General features: G+C 45.8%; 1 protein-coding gene and 1 long non-coding RNA gene across 3 annotated transcripts in view; one reads left to right on the top strand and one right to left on the bottom strand.

Annotated features, from left to right (window-relative positions):
* Nucleotides 1-13035, bottom strand: part of FNBP1L (formin binding protein 1 like) — a 103403-nt gene extending 90368 nt beyond the window's left edge. For both annotated transcript variants that reach the window (XM_069967703.1, XM_069967702.1), the window contains exon 1: nt 12660-13035. In XM_069967703.1, the coding sequence (XP_069823804.1) occupies nt 12660-12683 (24 nt within the window). In that variant the 5' untranslated portion in view covers nt 12684-13035. The remainder of the gene's footprint in view (nt 1-12659) is intronic.
* A 113-nt stretch (nt 13036-13148) lies between these two features.
* Nucleotides 13149-19949, top strand: part of LOC138790118 (uncharacterized) — a 33421-nt gene continuing 26620 nt past the window's right edge. The window contains exon 1 of the long non-coding RNA XR_011362843.1: nt 13149-13228. This is a non-coding gene — a long non-coding RNA (uncharacterized lncRNA). The remainder of the gene's footprint in view (nt 13229-19949) is intronic.

The following is a 19949-nucleotide window of genomic DNA, read 5'->3' as shown; positions in this document are numbered from 1 at the left end:
TGACATACAGTAGCCAAGTATAGAAAGACTGTAGATTTTTTTAATAGAAGTAAATTAAAAATCTATTTAACTTTCTGACACCAGTTGATTTGAAAGAAAATTCTTTTTCGCTGGACAACCCCTTTAAGGCCCTATTACACGGAACGATTATCGACCATATTCAGACAATAATTGTCCCGTGGAATAGAAGGAAACAATCAGCAGACATGAACAATGTGACAGCACTTACCCGCCCGCTGCCGACATGTGGAATAACGGCGACAGCAGCGAGCGAGAAGCAAACGAGCGCTGACAGTGCTCGTTTGCTCCTCTTCGTCGCCCCGTGTAATAGGGGCTTTTGGGCCCTAATACACAGGCCAAGAAGTACAATGAATGAAAGCTGATCTTGCAGATCAGTGCTTGTTTACACAGATATGCAAAGGTGTGCAGGGAGGGCAACACAAGATGTTAGAATACTGATTTTAGCAAGGCGCCACATAACAATGGTCCACATATCCTTAACTGCACGGGAAGATGTGCAGCCGATGTAACAAAGCGATTATCTGACCCATGAGAGCTTGTCATTTGCCCCTTGATGGCTAGTTTTATTACACACACAATTCCACGGGTCGTCATAGAGGAGCAAACTAGCGCTGTCAGCACTTGTTTGCTCCACATTCCCCGCTCGCTGCCGCCGCTATTCAACGCAGCAGCAGCGAGCGAAAGCGGGAGGGGCGGCGGGCAGCTGCCCAGGTGATCGCTGATCATCCGGGCAGCCCATAGGATATAGCAGCGTCTGCTGCTGATGCTCCTATTGAACGACGGCGAGCGACGGCAGCAGATCGCTGCTATATCAGTCGCTTGTTTTTCAACATGTTGAAAAACAAGCGACTGCAACGATCAGCCGACATGAACGATTTCGGCTGATCGTTGCACTCTATTCCACGGGACGATTATCGTCCGTAGCGGCCGATAATCGTTCCGTGGAATAGAGCCTTAAGTAATAGGGCCCTTAGTGTGTCCATGAACCTTCAATAACTGCACAGACGTTTTTCTCTCAGCACTGCTGAATGTTCTTGTGTTCCCTATAGGAAGGGGTACGCTGCAGCCTACTCCAGAATGAGTGACAGCAAAAGGAGGCGTGGGTGGAATCCTGAAGATCCAGCAGGACAGATGAGCGGGATCACTCAGTGCCACAGTAGGTTAGTATGGCCACATGAACGATACAGGGATCATTCATGCGGCCTGGCCACTTGATTGTGCCGTGTAAAGGCACTGCATAGGAGCACTGATCTTCCTAATGTAAAAGGACCCTCTGTGAGCAAATAAAGTCACAGGAAGATTTTCCATTGCACATAAGAGCTCAGGTGACTGGTACAGATTACTTCAACTTTTCCAGCTACTATCTCAGTCTACAGATAGGACTATAATAAAGGTGAGCACACTGCACCCAATGGCTTCCAATATCCTGCTAAATGAGTCACTTCCACAAACAGATTGAGTAACCCGGTATCAAGAAGTTTGATAGCTATAGATTATATATATATATATATATATATTATATATATATATATATATATACACATACACACACACATTGCAAGCCTGTTTAACAACCATATGCTAACCCTATGAAATGCCAAGCATTTAACGTATCCTCATCTGTCAAGGTAATAAAATAATAGTCCGCAAGTTATTGTGACAATCCTGTTAGAACTTAATAGAAACCAAAGTAGCTATGGGTAAGGAACATATGTAGCGGCTTTAAGGGTTTCATTCTGGTTGTCACCTATTATATGGACAGATAATCTATGCAGTAGATGTTCAAAAGTTACTCTTCAGAATAATGTGCTAAAATGAAGACTTCCCAGAAGCCTGGGGGCTTACCAAGCGCTGCTTCCAGTTGATGACAGCGATGAATAAATTCCACTCCAAAGAACTGAAAGCAAGATGTACCTGCTAGCTCAAGCTCTTTGACATGATACAGCAAAAATAGCACAACACCCTTCATTGTCTACTACAGAACAAATAGAAACTACCTACTGTATACCCCACAGGATGCTCAGCACTTGAGCCTCATGTACACAATACAAGGCTATGTTCACACTACGTAAAAGTACGGCCGTTGTTGCCATCGGCCGCGGTCTCGGGTGCCGCTTGTAGCCCGGGACCGTGGCTATTAGCGGGCACGATCCGATCGCCGTGCCCGCTAATTAAGTAATCAGATGCAGCTGTCAAAGTTGACAGCAGCATCTGATTACTACTTGCAGCCTGTTCCCTGGTGTCTAGTGGGGGGGGGGATCGACCCCCCCGGCGATGCAATCGCGGAGGGGCGATCCCTGTGTCCTCACCCGGCCAGGGTCTGCTCCGCAAAGGCGCTGATCCCGGCTCGGCATTCGGTTGTTTTCGGCTGCAGCAGTCGAAAGCAATCGAGTGCCTAGCTCATTGATCTATACAGTATAACTATACTGCATAGATCTCAATGAGAGATCAGTGTACTTATACTAGAAGTCCCCCCCCCCCAAAAAAAGGGGGGTTATTAATAAAAAGCCCCCTACCCTAATAAAAGTCTGAATCACCCCCCTTTTTTATGTTATAAATAAAAATAAACAAACAAACATGTTTGGTATTGCCGCATGCGTAATCGCCCCAAAATATTAATTTATCACATTCCTGATCTCACACGGTAAACGGCGTAAGCAGAAAAAAATCTCAAAGTGCAAAATTGCACATTTTTGGTCGCATTAAATCCAAACAAATTGTAATAAAAAGTGATCAAAAAGTCACATACGCGCAATCAAGGTACCAATAGAAAGTATAGATCATGGTGCAGTACAGATCATGGCGCCCCATAGACCAAAGGGTAAAAGTGCTATAAGCCTGGGAATAGAGCGATTTTAACGAACATTTATTTATTAACAATGGTTTGAATTTTTTAAAAGCCATCAAATAAAATAAAAGTTATATGTTACATATCGTAATCTTAACGACTTGAGGAAAATATATAACAAGACAGTTTTACCCCAGGGCAAACGGCGTAAAAACAAAAACCCTTCAAATAAAAAAAAGCGTTTTTTTTTTTTTCAATTTCACCACACATTTTGTTTTTTGCTGCTTTTGCAGTGTACTTTATGAATAAATTCAGCCAGTCATTGCAAATTACAATTAGTGGCGCAAAAAATAAGGGCTCATGTGGGTCTCTAGGTGAAAAAATGCAAGTGCTATAGCCTTTTAAGGAGGAAAAAAAAGAAAAAATTAAAATTGGCCCGTTCCTCTAAGGCCTTATGCACACGTTCCGTAATTTACGGATCCGTATTTACGGATCCGAGTTAGTGCACATTGATCTCTATTGGGCTATTCACACTATCAGTAATAGAAATGGATGAAAATCAATCCTGAAAAAAAAAAAAGGACATGTCCTAGTACGGACCCTGATTTTTTTTACGGATCCTCTCATTGAAATCAATTGATTGGAACATGTTGGCATCCGTATTTCCATAAAGAAATACGGATGAAGTGCATTGAAAAGCATTGGAGTAGTAAAAATGGATTTACGGAAATACGGATGCAATACAGATGGAATACGGATGTCCAATCCGTAATTTTTAGCGGGTTTTTTCAGGACCAGAAAAAAAATTACTGAACGTGTGCATAAGGCCTAAGGGTTAAGAACATGTTGAAAGATTACAATGAACGATTTTTCGCTTGTCGCTTGATCATTCGTGTGTTTACAGAAGCCGATTAACGCTCAAATGCAATTGTTATTGCGAAAATTCAAACGATAATCATTCTGTATAAACGCACCATTATTTGCAATGCAGCCAATCACAATCTAATGTTTAGGACTAGATTTGAGTATACACATTCTAGATAATCAATTAAAAAAAATTTACCTTTTTTGAGTTACACTGTATTTGGGGACATTTTCCAAAATTCACATTTTGAACACACCAATTACCAGAAACAGAGGATTAGCATCATGAACAGAACAATGGGTATCAGGCTATAATGCTTTATCCCATCTGGCAGTCAAAGGGTTTAACTAATCTCTACCAGTCGCCATGTCACTGGTGCTAATCTGCTTTGTTTCATCTGCTAATTATCTTCCAGAGTCCTGCAGAAGAACAGGCAAGCGTAACTTTCCCCATCCTAGTAGCAACACAAAATTAGAGGATCTGAATCCAAGAGATGAGCTGTTTACCGTACAGACCGGGCAGAATTCACATTGGGGGCGGGGGGGGGGGGGGGCTGTATGCCATAAAGTAACCTGTCTGTTCAGGTTCCTATATTAAGCTGGTTGCTAAATTCATGGTTTAGAATAAAACCAAAATTCAAGATCTTCCAAATTTTTATTTCTAAAAAATATTTATTTATATAGCGCCAACATATTCTGTATGAGATACACACGTAACCAATCCATCCAAGCTACATACTACATACTACTACATCCATACTACACACCCAGCCCTACTTCTCCATGACTTGCAAATACAAATCAGTAGACGCAGCCAAACTAATGCTAATCTGCTATTATGGAAGTCTTATAGACTGGTATGGCGTTGCTGTTCCTGATTGAAATACAAGTTTAGAAAATAAGTGCATTAAAAAATCATGCACTCCAATTCCACACATTGGCAATAGACAATTTCTCTACCCTAGTGTATAACTGCAAGCAGTTAAGGTCCCTTTAAATCCTACAACGCAAATTACTAAGGTAACGTAATGCCAAACATAACAGAAAATTTTATTCTAATCTGCACCAATTCAGCTGGGAATCTCTTTCCATTGTGCCGCGGTCAGTAAGACTCATGCCCAGGCTCTCTGCACTCTGATGCCAAATGATACTGGCATATCTCAGGAACATCCAAATGCACAGTGTGTGTTCTAGGATTTGTAATTCACCAGTTTCCATGGCAACTATAAAAGTACTGAGAGCGTCCTTTGAATGCTGAGAGGCTGAAAGTTAAAATGTCTTCTACAGATATATATATATATATATATATATATATATATATATATATATATACACACACACACAATCCAGCAAGTCACACCTGCACAGCCACACATCAGACTGGGTGGAGGGGTTACGAAAATAATGTAAGGAACAAATTCTGAGACAACGGTCGCTTACAATAATCCAAAAAGCACAAAGTGCAGACAAGCAATGCAAAATCGCCTCCTGATTCACTTCAGAAATATTCAATGATCTCAGGCTATAATCCACTACATCCTGTGCTGTACTGGAGGTGCTCGGATTACATCCAGGGGTTCTGGACTACTAACCAGGTCCTACAAGTCTTGCCTGTTCCTCAAGATACTGCCAGCTCAAAAGGGGCAGACAATTCTGAGCACGCCATACCAGTCAATGTGTAGGGTGCTGAGAAGACACAGGTTCTCCATGATGTGTGCACCCCCGCCGAGCTAAAAGTCCATTCCTGCCTGTCACTTGCTGAATAAAACCGACAGACAGCAGATCCTGACTATGACGGATTACTGACTACAATGTTATCTGTAAGGAGGTCCTGTCATGTTAATAGTTACAGCCTACCAATAAGCTCTCTAGGGGCCCAACCAGGTCTATCACTAAAACCCAAATCACATGATACAGAAATAATCTGCAGGAATTTGAGAGAACACAAAGAACAATAAAATCCTAACACGTCTCATCTGTATATGATATCCAATGCATGCAGATCCATTTGGTTATAGGTGAGAGCAGATCTCACTCATTTACCGCCATAGACGAACACATATTGGAGCATCTAAAAAGGACCTTAAAGGGGTAATCCAGCGCTACAAAAACATGGCCAATTTTGTCCCACTCTTGTCTCCAGTTCAGGTGCGGTTTGCAATTAAGCTCCATTTACTTCAATGGAACTGAGTTTCAAACCCCACCCAATCTGGAGACAAGAGTGGTGCAAAAGTGGCCATGTTTTTGTAGCACTGGATAACCCCTTTAAAGGGGTAGTGCGGCGCTAAACAATTATTCACAAAATAGCACACATTACAAAGTTATACAACTTTGTAATGCGTGTTATGTATGTGAATGGCCCCCTTCCCCGTGTCCCTCCACCCACGCTAGACCCGGAAGTGTGGTGCATTATACTCACCGCATCTCGTGTCGACCCCCGTCCGCCATCTTGGGAAAATGACGTAGTCTTCGGAAGACCGGTCGAACTGCTCCATTCGTCCCTCATGCCGACCCCTCTCTGCCGCGTCATCAGCAGCTCAGCCGCGATTGGCTGAGCATAAGTGTGCTCAGCCAATCGTGGCTGAGCACAGTTATGACGTGGCAGAGGGGGCCGGCATGAGGGACGGATGGAGCAGTTCGGCCGGCCTCCCGAAGACTACGCCATTGTCCCAAGATGGCGGATGGAGGGTCAACGCGATGCGGTGAGTATAATGCACCACGCTTCCGGGTCTAGCGTGGGTGGGGGAACACGGGGAAGGGGGCCATTCACATAGATAATATACATTACGTAATGTGTTTTATTTTGTGAATAATTGTTTAGCGCCGCACTACCCCTTTAAGGCTACAATTACATGTCCAGTAGTTTTTCAGGCAGGCAAATTTTTGGCAGATCAGAAAAAAAAGGGATGGTGATAGTTAAATAATTGAGAATGGTTTAAAATTATAACGTTTTAACCAATGTTTCTTCCACAAAAATTACAGATGCTTATATAGACTTCTACAGGACAATCTGTGTCAAAATTATGTTCTGTATAGCAGAGGCGAGAGCTTTTACGTTGTGAAATGTATTCAATCTGAATCCACAGAAATACTAGAGAGGTTTCGCTTTCATCACTGTATTGACAGTTTTGACAAAACTTCTTGTTGGAAAAACACTTAACGTTTTCATGTACAAAAAAAGCATCAAAGAGCTAGAAAAAGCGTTGTCATTTCATACATAGAGTCACATCATAAACATATAATACATGGCAGAGAACGAAAGCATCAATAGATTCATAATTCTTGAAGAACCCCTTTAAACAATAAACGCTAGATCAGGGTATGGAAAATAACTACTAGATGATCTCCCCCTCCCCCAGACATGTCAACATCATCAAGCTACCTGACAAAGCTACCTGTCAGCAGGTCATTGGCGCTACTCTATTTGTTCTGTATACAGGACATTAGGTCTTCTATACAAAGCAATATGCTGTTTCCTTTACCCAGGTGGGCAGTCATCCATTGTAATATGGCACATGTGTCTGTCAGTAGGAGCTAGAACACAAAGCACAAGGAAGTCTTGTAAGGGTCAAGTGCCTGCAATTTTGGCAAGGGTTGGGGTTCACACCGTATTCATCCAATGTGAATATCTACAATTTGCTTCCACTGTGGTTGTATAGTTTGCCTAACTTTTTTCCCACACAGGAGAATAGAACAAGCATATCAACCATGCAGTCCAATACGATTGTAAAAATAAGGTATACAGACAAAAGTCAACATTATACTGGCAAGAAGACATCAGTATTCTATTGGTAGGTCAATGGGCCTGATAGACATCTACCCCAAATATAATGCCAAAATACAGTGTGAGCCTACCCATGATCCATGGCAGCCACATCTGGGTTTCACTACAGGAAAACTGCCTGGGAGAATCTGCCCAAGTAGTATTACTCAATTGCTGGATCCTCCGAGATAATGGACAGGTAGCTGAGGACTTTTCTGTGCACACGGTTTTAATCATGAAAAAAAATAAAAGTATAAGGGAAAAAAAAAAAAAAGGCCAACACTATCCACACAACAAAAAATGATATAATAAATCACAGGAAGATTCGTATGTGAAGATTTATGGTGAACTATCCAAAGCTGTAATGGGTTCATCATGGAACCTGTCATCCAGTAATTTACAGCACAAGACACTATATTATACACAACCATCGGGATCTGGATATAGATTTAAACAAGAACAGATTCCATATATCCTGGGAAGACACCGTGCAAGCACAAGATGTTCCAGCTGAGATCAGACTGGAATTGTCCGTGAATCTTACCGACTCCTAACAATGAGGATGGTGTCCCCAAATACAGGATTTCCTGCTCAGCCTCTAGAGATACAGTAACCAAAAAACAAATAAACGCCACCCAAAGCTCAACTCAAATTTACAACTATAAGGATTAACTGTGATAAAAATAAAATAAAAAAATTACTACCAGGAAGTTGAGGCAGCTATAGTCTTTTTATGGTATATACTATTAATAACTCGTGTGGGGAATATAACCTAAACAAAATCATACAGCTACAGAGTGCCTACAGTCCCATAATATAAGAGCAGTAACTCCACGTGCAGTCACACATGGTGAATACCATCCATTAACCCTCTACTAACTTACTACATTACGATATGAAAAATATGGGACTTGAAAATTATTTCAAAACAGCAAGACCCTAAGGCTGCATTCACACGTTCCGGGAAGTTGTCCGTGCTCACGGATCCGTGCGCACGGACAATTTTACAGCCTATTGCTTTATATGGGGCTATTTAGATGTTCCGTGATTTCACGAATCCGTGATCCGTTCCGTTAAAAAATAGGACATGTCATTACTCGGAACGGATGCACGGAAAGGATTCCCCATAGAAATCAATGAGATCCGTGTTTTTCACGGATGTACACGGATGTGACATCCGTGTTCATCCGTGAAAAACACGGATGTGATGTAATCAATGTCATTTAAAATGCTGTAAGACAGATCCGTGAAAAAAACGGACACGGATACAAAACGGATGCAAAACGGACTGTTTTGCACGGATCACGGAGGTAGCTGCCGGACCACAATCATGGACCGGGAAAATCACTGAACGTGTGAATGCAACCTTAGGGTGCCTTTACACAGATTTATCTGACAGATTTTTAAAGCCTAAGCCAGGAACAGACTATAAGCAGAGAACAGGTCATAAAGGAAAGACTGAGATTTCTGCTCTTTACAAATCCATTCCTGGCTTTGGCTTCAAAAATCTGTCAGAAAGCTCTCTGTGTAAAGGCACACGGAAAGCTTAGCAGGAACAGCACAATCTGTCAGCCTCTCTGGTTAACCTTGGCATTGCTTAAAGAGTCCTCTACACAAGATGCCATGAACGGGTGCTGCCCAGGTCTGACTATCTACCTGTGATACATGGCAACACTGTCACTTTGCTACCACTTTCCCTATGGAGATAATAACATACCTGCAGAAGATGAAACTAAGCTTTGTTTATCTCAACAACAATGGCAGAAGCTGCAGAAAGTCATGTCATGTAATAAGACAAGAGGTCCGGATCCAAAATGGCAAATGGGGCATGTGGTTGAAGCCAAAATAACACGCCGTGGCCAATGGGCCGACAACAGAAGCCAGAAGTGGATCCAGCACCAAGGAGTATATGCTCTTCCTTTATCATTTTTTACTCTTTTCTACCTACTTCTGGCTTTTCACGTGTCACAAATGACATATAACATCAAAAGTAACAAATATCTGGTATAAATCAGTGAATGAGCAGAAGACTCATTTCCTTTTGTCTTACAGACATCCCCAATCCCCTCCACATGTGGTCTGACCAAGCGTCTTCATAGATTATACTTCATGTCATGCTACAGTATGGTAAGAAGTATCTATACTTAAGGGTCTACACAAGGGATTATCACCTACCATAACTTGCACTTTCTAATCATTGTCTATTAAATATATGTAATCATACCTGAAGCAGTGTGTTACTTTGCACACTGATCACGATCCACTACATTGTATCTCCAGTTGTGCCGAGAGTTTAGCTCAGCCATTATAGTGTGTATCTCTCACCTTAGGCTGGTTAGAGAGTCTGTCAGCAGTGTTGAGCCCTCAAAAGTGCTGACAACCCTATACAGAGCAGTATAAACATACCTTATGTTTAGAATCCTGGGGAAGGGGTTGTCACTGCTGTCACAAGTGTCAATGAGGAGGGCCATTCATGTGCATTACGCAGAGCTCTCCTGTCCTGTCGGGAGACCTATAGAGCCTTCACTTAGCTGTCACTCTCTGTACAGCACGAGTGATCAGATAGAGGAGCCCAGAATACTGAAAGCCATCTTTCCTCAGTCATATAACCTACATAACCTTAGTATTATCCAACTACCCGTCTGTCTTGTTGTTATGACGCTATACACACTGGGGGAGATTTACCAAAAATGGTGTAAAGTGAAACTGGCTCAGTAGCCCCTAGCAACCAATCAGATTCCACCTTTGATTTTCCAAAAAGTCTGTGAGGAATAAAAGAGGGAATCTGATTGGTTGCCAGGGGCAACTGAGCGAGTTTCACTTTACACCAGTTTGATAAATCTCCCCCACTGTCTACAACAATGGTCAATGTGGTGAAACTGCAACTTTCAGCGAGCCCAGAAGAACATTAGGACTGAGGAATGGGAAATATAGCGTTACAACAAGCAGCAGAGTCATAGGTCCAGTAATGCTGCATTAGATGGTACCAAGAGCTGCCAATGCATGCTGGGAGTTGTAGTTTTGCAATGGTTATGGGGGGTTGCTTTAGTATATAGAGTAATGTTCTTGACAGTTGTGCCTTGTGCTTTGACATTTATAAGATGCAATATATAGTTAGAATTCTGTATCTCCCTTTATCTGAACACCTTGAGGGCCCCAGGACTGTACACACAGGCCATGACAGTTCTCATTGACACCAAGGGCACCTGAGATCACCCTCCACTTGGCACATGGAGGCCCCGAAAGGGGGGTTATAATACACCGCAGTTTCCATGAATGCTTCTCTATTGGAGGAACCTGATCCAGTCAGTGAGTTTGCAGGTAGTATGTGACGCGGCCAGTACCCAGGTACATTATAGTGGGAAGTCTTCGATAGCTGAGCTGGTAGAGCAAAGGACGCATTACAGTATGTGACTCGGCCTGTACCCAGGTACATTATAGTGGGAAGTCTTCGATAGCTGAGCTGGAAGAGCAAAGGATGCATTATAGTATGTGATGCGGCCAGTAACCAGGTACACTATAGTGGGAAGTCTTCGATAGCTGAGCTGGAAGAGCAAAGGATGCATTATAGTATGTGATGCGGCCAGTAACCAGGTACACTATAGTGGGAAGTCTTCGATAGCTGAGCTGGAAGAGCAAAGGATGCATTATAGTATGTGATGCGGCCAGTAACCAGGTACACTATAGTGGGAAGTCTTCGATAGCTGAGCTGGTAGAGCAAAGGACGCATTACAGTATAAGATGCGGCCAGTAACCAGGTACACTATAGTGGGAAGTCTTCGATAGCTGAGCTGGTAGAGCAAAGGACGGCAGTAGATGCATTATAAAGTAATTACATGATGTATCGTCTCCTGTTCACACTCCGCATTGTCTGAACACTGACAAATACCCCAATATACTCACAATTATGAAGCCCCCTGCACCCCAACACATGTAATAATGGAGCCCCACCACCACCCCGGCACCCCAATACGAACACTGAATGAGACTCCCACCATCCCTGCACCCCAATACAGGTACTGAAGGAGACCCCAACCATGCCTGAACTCCAATACACACAATAATGGAGCCCTCCCACCCACCCTGATACACATGTAATGATGGAGCCCCCCACCATCCCTGCACCCCGATACACATTTAATGATAGAGCCCACCACCATCCCTGCACTCCCATACACATGTAATAATGGAGACCCCCGCCATCCCTGCACCCCCATACACATGTAACAATGGAGACCCCCACCATCCCTGCACCCCCATACACACGTAATAATGGAGACCCCCGCCATCCCTGCACCCCCATAAACATGTAATAATGGAGACCCCCACGATCCCTGCACCCTAACACCAGCACTGAAGGAGACCCCCACCATCACACGCACTGAAGGAGACCCCCACCATCACACGCACTGAAGGAGACCCCCACCATCACACGCACTGAAGGAGACCCCCACCATCACACGCACTGAAGGAGACCCCCATCACTGCACCCCAGTACAAGCACCGAAGGAGACCCCCACCATCCCTGCACCCCAATACACACGATTGAACCCCCCACCCAGATACACATGTAATGATGGAGCCTCCCCACATCCCTGCACCCCCATAGTAATGATGGAGCCTCCCTGCACCCCCATAGTAATAATGGAGCCCCCTGCACCCCCATAGTAATAATGGAGCCCCCTGCACCCCCATAGTAATAATGGAGCCCCCTGCACCCCCACACTAGTGATGGATCAGGACCTATCACTGCAGCCATTCCTCTTGTCTGGTCAGACTTGTGTCTATGACAAAGGGGTCGTCCGCTGCCCCCCATAACCCGTGTGTGGTGAGGGAGAAGAGTGACAGACACCGAGCAGCCGGGGAGCAGATGAAAGGAAGGGTGTGATCCGTCTGGCAGCAGACAAAAGACGCCCCTCACCTGGCTGTGTGCACACCCTGCGCCTCTCCACACAATGCCGCTCAGCACGGCTCCGATACTACAATGGCCCCTCCGGTCATTACCGAAACTACCGCACGCCTCATCTACATGCACGAGGGAACCGCAGGGATAACGCAGCCAAACAGAGGAAACCGCCTGTGTGTACGGGGAGTCGGCATGCGGCTCTCGGGAGCGGCCGCACCTGGCCCCGCACCGCTCCGGACCTCCAAATCACCTTCACACCCGCCCGGGAAACAAAGAGCCCCCGCAGGACGGCGCCCCCCACCGGGCCGCACACTTACCCACAGCTCCGTGCCCCAGCTCATGGCTCCGGCTGTCGGGGAGGCGAGGTGTCCGGGGTGAGTGCACAGGAGGACGGGCGGCTCCGGGTCCGGGCTCTGGCTCCTTCCTTGTGTGTTGTGTGAAGATTGGGAAGGAGGGGGAGCAGCCCCGAGAGGAGGAGAGGAGGCGGGAATGGCGGGGAGGAGGGAGGGCCGGCCGGGGAGGGAGCCGAGGTGGACGGACCGGTGCGGCTGGCTCCCGGGGCTGTCACCAATCACTGAGGGGACACGCCAGGCCCCTGGGGCCCCCGAGAGCGCTAACACTCCCAGCGCCAGCCTCCTCAGGGGCCCCTCACTGTCCCGCAGCCACCGCGACCTCTGATCCCACCTGGAGGATCTGTGTGAGGGGATTGTCAGCTGTCAATAAAGTTATCGGGTCACAGAGGAAACTGAAAGGAAAAGTCTGTTGCCCCTAGCAACCATTTACAGCCCAGCTATTGTTTCTGTTACTGAAACCTGACAGCCAGGCTGTGATAGGTTGCTATGGACAACATAAGGGATATTAACATATGTCCTAGCAACAGGATAAGGTGGGGATCTAACTCCTGGCACTATCCGATTCCCAAAAAGTACCCCAGACTAAGCAGAGAGGGCAGAGAATGCCCAGCCACCACTCCATTCATTCTCTATGGACCTTGGCAGCACAGGGGGTAACTTACTGATGGAGAAGGATATCCCATCTCAAACCTAAGGATATGCTGTAAATTTCTAGACTCTGTACCAATGGCCACAAGCCCTGTCCGAGCTAATTGCAGCTGCGGGAGGTGGAGGTAAATCCTCTGGAGATATGTGGGATATGGCCCACTGCCAAGAGACCCTCGTCCTAAGACCTCTGTGTGCAAAGCCTGTGGATGGGCTGTAACATTTGAGAGGGAAATGCCCCTACTGTCTGTTGCCCCTCCTGTCTGTTGCCCCTAGTTTCCATTTTCCTTTCTCCCTGAACTATAAAAGCTGCCCTGTGATTGGTTGCTATGGGTAACCCGGGGGTCGGTATCTCAGTCATATAAAGTGCTACTGTCATCCATATAAATCTCTGACACGTTGTCCATACACGTCTACAAGTTTAGATTTCATCAGTGTTTACTCCGGAGAAGGGTTGAGGGGACTCGACGAACTCTTACACATGTAATGATGGAGCCCCCCACCATCCCTGCACCCCAATACACATGTAATGATGGAGCCCCCCCACCATCCCTGCACCCCAATACACATGTAATGATGGAGCCCCCCCACCATCCCTGCACCCCGATACACATGTAATAATGGAGCCCCCCACCATCCCTGCACCCCGATACACATGTAATGATGGAGCCCCCCCACCATCCCTGCACCCCGATACACATGTAATGATGGGACCCCCCCACCATCCCTGCACCCCGATACACATGTAATGATGGGACCCCCCCACCATCCCTGCACCCCGATACACATGTAATGATGGAGCCCCCACCATCCCAGTGTTGAGGGGACTCGTTGAACTGTTTGGCATCGTTCTCCTGACCTGAACGCTTGGCATTTGACTCCCGGCAGCTGGAGAAGTTGGATGCCAGCCTAGGACTGCAAGGAAAACATAGATAGAGCCTGTGGCATTATGGCATATGCTGAGGGTATGCTGTACATGTTTGGGATGGGAGGACCCCTTTAAAGGCTGTGTTCACACACTGTATTTTTTTCAGTAAATAACCACTGTTGTTGCAGTTTGCAACACCGGCTGCTAAATATTGAAAGTGTCAAATGACATTGTGTTCTATGGAATCCCGGCCTGGAGTTTATATACACTCGGTATACTATACACTCTGGTCGGGATTCCATGCGGCTGCACTGAAAACTGACACGTCAATTTTGTGCGTCCGATATTCATTGGCCGCATGAAATTGACTGTACAGACAATGTAAAGTGCGGCTCCGGCCATACTCTACATTGTCTGCTATGGTTAATTGGAACGCAGGCACACCCGACTGCACTCATATTCCAATTAACCCCTTAAGGACAGAGCCTGAAATCGCCTTAAGGACAGAGACAAATTTTATGAATATGACCAGTGTCACTTTATTCATTAATAACTTCGGGATGCTTTTACCTATCCGGCTGATTCTGAGACTGTTTTCTCGTGACATATTGTACTTTACATTTCTGGTAAAATGGAGTCGATACTCATAACAAATCTTTATGAAAAACACCAAAATAATGTGAAAAATTGGGAAAAAATGCATTTTTCCAACTTTGAAACCTTTCTGCTTATACAGAAAATGTTTATGCCACATACATTATATATTAAATAGCATTAGCAAAATGTCTACTTTATGTTGGCGGCATTTATTAAACTATATTTCATTTTTTTTAGACAATAGGAAGCTTAAAACATTAGCAGCAATTTTCCAAATTTTCTGTAAAATTTCTAAATCAGATATTTTTAGGGACCTGTTCAGGTTTAAAGTGTATTTGAGGGGCCTGTATGTTAGAAAGCCCCACAAAGCACCCCTATTTCAGAAACTGCACCCCCCAAACTCTGCAAAAGCACATCCAGAAAGTTTTTTAACCCTTTAGGGGAGTCACAGAAATAAAAGCGAAGTGTGTAAGAAATTTGAAAATTTTTATTTTCTGTGCAGAGATTTTATTGTAATCCAATATCTTTCATAATGATAAACCTATTACCAGAGAAATGCACCCCAATATTTATTGCCCCGTTTCTGCAGTTTATAGAAATACCCCATATGTGGCCCTATTGCGCTATTTGACGCAACCACAAGCCTCAGATATAAGGGAGCGCCTAGTGAATTTCAACGCCTCCGTTATATTTGGTCATTTTTGACTGTACCACTTCAGGTTGGCAGAGGCTCTGGGGTACCAAAACCTAAAAAACACCCCTAAAGGGACACCATTTAGAAAACTACACCCCTCAAGGAATGTAACAAGGGGTGCGGTGAGCATCTGGACCCCACAGGTGCTTCACAGATTTTCAGAACAAGGTGGTGTAAAAAATGTTGTTCTAGCCTTCATTTTTCATTTTTACAAGGGAATAAAAGATAAAAAAAACACCAAACATGTAGCGCAGTTTCTCCCGAGTACAGAAATACCCCACATGTGGACATAAAGTGCCAAGCGGGCGCAGGACGAGCCTCCAAAGGGAAGGAGCGCCAATTGGCCTTTGCAAGCTGGATTTTACTGGAATGGATTTCAAGGGTCATGTCGCATTTACAGAGCCCTCGTGCTGCCAAAATACTGGAAACCCCCCACAAATGACCCCATTCTGGAAACTACACCCCTCAAGGAATCTAACAAGGGGTTCAGTGAGCATATGGACCCCACTGGTGACGGGCACAAATGTGGAACAATGTGACGTGAAAGGGAAAAATTTCATTTTTTCACTTTCACGGCACAAATGTGGCCGTCATCAAGGGGTCCATATCCTCATTGCACCCCTTGTTAGATTCCTTGAGGGGTGTAGTTTCCAGAATGGGGTCACTTGTGGGGGGTTTCCAGTGTTTTGGCAGCACGAGGGCTCTGTAAATGCGACAGGGCATTCATCATCCATTCTGGCCACATCCAGCCTGCAAAATCCAAATGGCGCTCTTTCCCTTCGGAGGCTTGCCCTGCGCCCACATGGTGCTTTATGTCCACATGTGGGGTATTTACGGACTTAGGGGGAATTGCTCTACACATTTTGTGTGTTTTTTTCTCTTTTAACCCCTTGTGAAAATGAAAAATTTAAGGCTAAACCAACATTATAGTGTAAAAAATGTAATATTTCATTTTCACGCCATATTGTTCCACATTTGTGCCCGTCACCAGTGGGGTCCATATTCTCACTACACCCCTTGTTACATTCCTTGAGGGGTGTAGTTTCCATAATGGGGTCACTTGTGGGGGGGTTCAACTGTCTTGGCAACACAGGGGCCTTTTAAATGCAACATGGCCCCTCGAAATCCATTCCAGCCAAATCCAGCCTCAAAAAGCCAAATGGCGCTCCTTCCCTTTGGAGGCTTACCCTGCAACCGCATGGTGCTTTATGTCCACATGTGGGGTATTTCCGTACTCAGGGGAAATTGCTCTACACATTTAGTGTTTTTTTTTATCTTTTAACCCCTTGTGAAAATGAAAAAATCAAGACAAGATCAATGATTTAGTGTAAAAATGAATCAAACAGGTCTAGCCTTGATTTTTTCCTTTTCCACAAGGGGTTAAAAAAGAAAGTGAACACAAAACATGTAGGGTAATTTCCCCTGAGTACAAAAATACCCCACATGTGGATATAATGAGCCATATGCCCAGAGGGCAAGCCACCAAAGGGACAGAGCGCCATTTAGAGGCTGGAATGGAGGATGGAGGCCATGTCGCAATTAAAAAGCTCCTGTGCTGCCAGGACAGTAGAAACCCCCCACAAGTGACCCCATTATGGAAACTACACCCCATAAGGAATCCAACAAGGGCTACAGTGAGCATATGGACCCTACTGGTGACGGGCACATAAGTGGAACATGTGCTATGAAAATAAAAAATAAATTTTTTTCATTTTCACGGCCCAAATGTGGCCGTCACCAGGGGGCCATATTCCCACTGCCCCCCTCGTTAGATTCCTTATGGGGTGTAGTTTCCAGAATGGGGTCACTTGTGGGGGGTTTCTACTGTCCTGGCCGCACAGAGGCTTTGTAATTGCATCATGGTATCCTCTAATGGGAATGGCGGCCATACCTATTTAGCTGGGGAAAAGGGACAATTATTAATTTATTTGGGGGTATTAGGCCAATTATTAGTTTATAAGGTTGAAAATGATAGGTGTCCATCAAATTCAACCTGTGTTGATCCAGAGTAAGGCAAAAAACCCTCGCAGACGACAGTAGCCTCATCACAGGGGGAAAATTCCTTCCTGACTCCATAATGGCAATTAGAACAATCCCCAGATCAGCGTGACCCCTGAAATAGGAATAAGGGACAGAATTTAGATAATGTAGAACTCCGATGACGTGTGGTACGCCTTGAAGCGATCCAGTATGCAGAGGCCGGGGTGATCAGGACAGGTGTCACACTGGAAAATGGCTTCCTTCCTGATCCCCCTGTTACGCCACACTCTGCACTTCTTCTGGGGTCTCCTGTTTTCCAGTGTGGGGGGCGTCACCTGGAGAATGTTGCCCTGGTGCGATACGGGGTCCTTCATATCCAGAAGCGCTGGGTCCGCTCCATGGCTGCTAAATATTAGGGCTTTATTACTGCTTCTGATATGTTCGGATCGTGCCGCAAGCTACAGTACCTCGGGCAGTGAGGGACCGGAAGAGGGGGTGCTGGTATAAAAGTTATCCCCGTACAGGTGGTGACCTTTATCCAGCAGTGGGAAGATCAGTTCCCGAACGATCTCCCCACTAACTCGGAGGATGGGGGGGGGGGCATCTGGGGGCTGGATTCGGGTGTCCCTTCCTTCATACACTCTAAGGGTACGTGCACACTGCGGAATGGCGAAGGACTGATGCAGGTGCGCGTCTCCGCTCGTGTCACACTTACATTATATGCTTGTGTTCATTCTTTGGACGGACGACGGAATCTGCCCGTGCATAGAATGGAGTCTATGACACGGGTGGAGACGCACGCCTGCATCAGTCCGCCGGCGGGTGCCAGCTGCGGAATGCACAAAGGGTTATCCTTCGCCATTCCGCAGTGTGCACGTACCCTAAATCTGTAAGTGTACCCTGAGGTACTCTCACAGAGTTTGTAGAATTTCATGCCATACCGTGATCTCTTATTGGGACGGTACTGGCGGAAAAGACGTGTCTGGGGGGCAGCATACGCTACGCTACCCCCCAGACACGTCACTGGATGATGAGGATGATGAGGATGAATGGAGGAAAGAAGGATCCCCCCATTCATCATCACTGGCTGTTTCGGTGTCGGAGGCAATAATAGCGTATGCGTCCAACACCGAAAACACCCTGGGGGCCATCTTTATACGGGGATTGGTATATGGGGTATGTAAATGTGTAGTGGTGTAGTGTAAAACTTTATTCCATGTAGTGTAGTGTAGTGTTTTTTACGTGTTTTTTTGACAGTAAGAAAAAATATCCCTTGGCCAAGAAAGGAGCTGCTGATAAATGCCGCACTTATGTGCGGTACTTATCAGCAGACAGTGGCGGTAGGATATGGGGGGAAAAACGCCCCTACGCCAAAAAGGAGGAGTTGCTGATCAGCGGCGCACTTACGTGCGATGCTGATCAGCACTCATCGGCGTTAGGGCGCAGAAAAAGAAAAAAAAAAAATTGGGAAAAAATAAATAAATAATCTTTTTAACCCAAAGCAACTGATCAGTCAATGATATTCACTGATCAGCCGCTAGGGGACAGTAGAGTGACGCTGCCGGAGATTGCCGAGACTCGCCGAACCCGAGAACCCAAACGTTTCCGAAGATTTCCGACACTGGACGACCGAACCCGGAAGTGAAGCGAAGAAGACGCGAGGACGGCGCGGACCGCAGATCGTCGCTCCGGACGCCCAGATCAGGTGAGTATGGTACACCTGCACCACACACACCTGTTCTGCACCCCTCAGCTACCTAGCTGAGGGGTGCAGAATCCGATAAAACAGTTTTTTGACAGTTTGATCGCCATGATGGGCCGGCCGTTACTGGCCGGCCTATCACGGCGATCGTGGGGTTGGCATCGGCGCCATCTTTCCCCAGTACGCTAATGGCGATTGGTGCTATCTCGGACAGCACCAATCGCCATTGCTTTCCGGGTCACCGGGTCACCGATGACCCGGAAAGCTGTTTTTAGCTGCTATATGCTGATCTGTATTGATCAGCATATAGCAGCGATCGTCGGCACGGGAGGGGTTAATCACCCCCCGTGCCGACGAGCAGAGATGGCCTGCTATACATTATAGCAGGCCATCTTCCCCGACCGCTGTGTGTGAACACACAGCGATCGGGGAAACATCGGGCGTAAGTATAGGCCCATTTGCGTTAAAGCCCACCCTGCGGGGGCGTATAATTACGCCCGATGTTGTTAAGGGGTTAAAATTAGGTGATGTTCATCTGGCCGTTACTGCAGTACCGGCCAGGTGAACATCGCAGACAGCGGCCGTTCTGTGACATGGCCGTGTCACAGAACGGCTGCTGTCTGGAATGTTCACCTATCCTACAGTGTGTGAACAAGGCCTACAGCGAGTTCACACCAAATTCTGCCTCCCAGATGCCAGCAAAATGGTAAGCTGATGTATACCGTTGCATAGTCCTATTTGCTGTAATAGACCAAACACAATTTACTA

Source organism: Dendropsophus ebraccatus, chromosome 4, assembly GCF_027789765.1.
Source record: "Dendropsophus ebraccatus isolate aDenEbr1 chromosome 4, aDenEbr1.pat, whole genome shotgun sequence".
Taxonomy (NCBI): domain Eukaryota; kingdom Metazoa; phylum Chordata; class Amphibia; order Anura; family Hylidae; genus Dendropsophus; species Dendropsophus ebraccatus.
The sequence above is the reverse complement of the archived record's forward strand: the minus strand, read 5'-3'. Positions and strand labels throughout refer to the sequence as shown.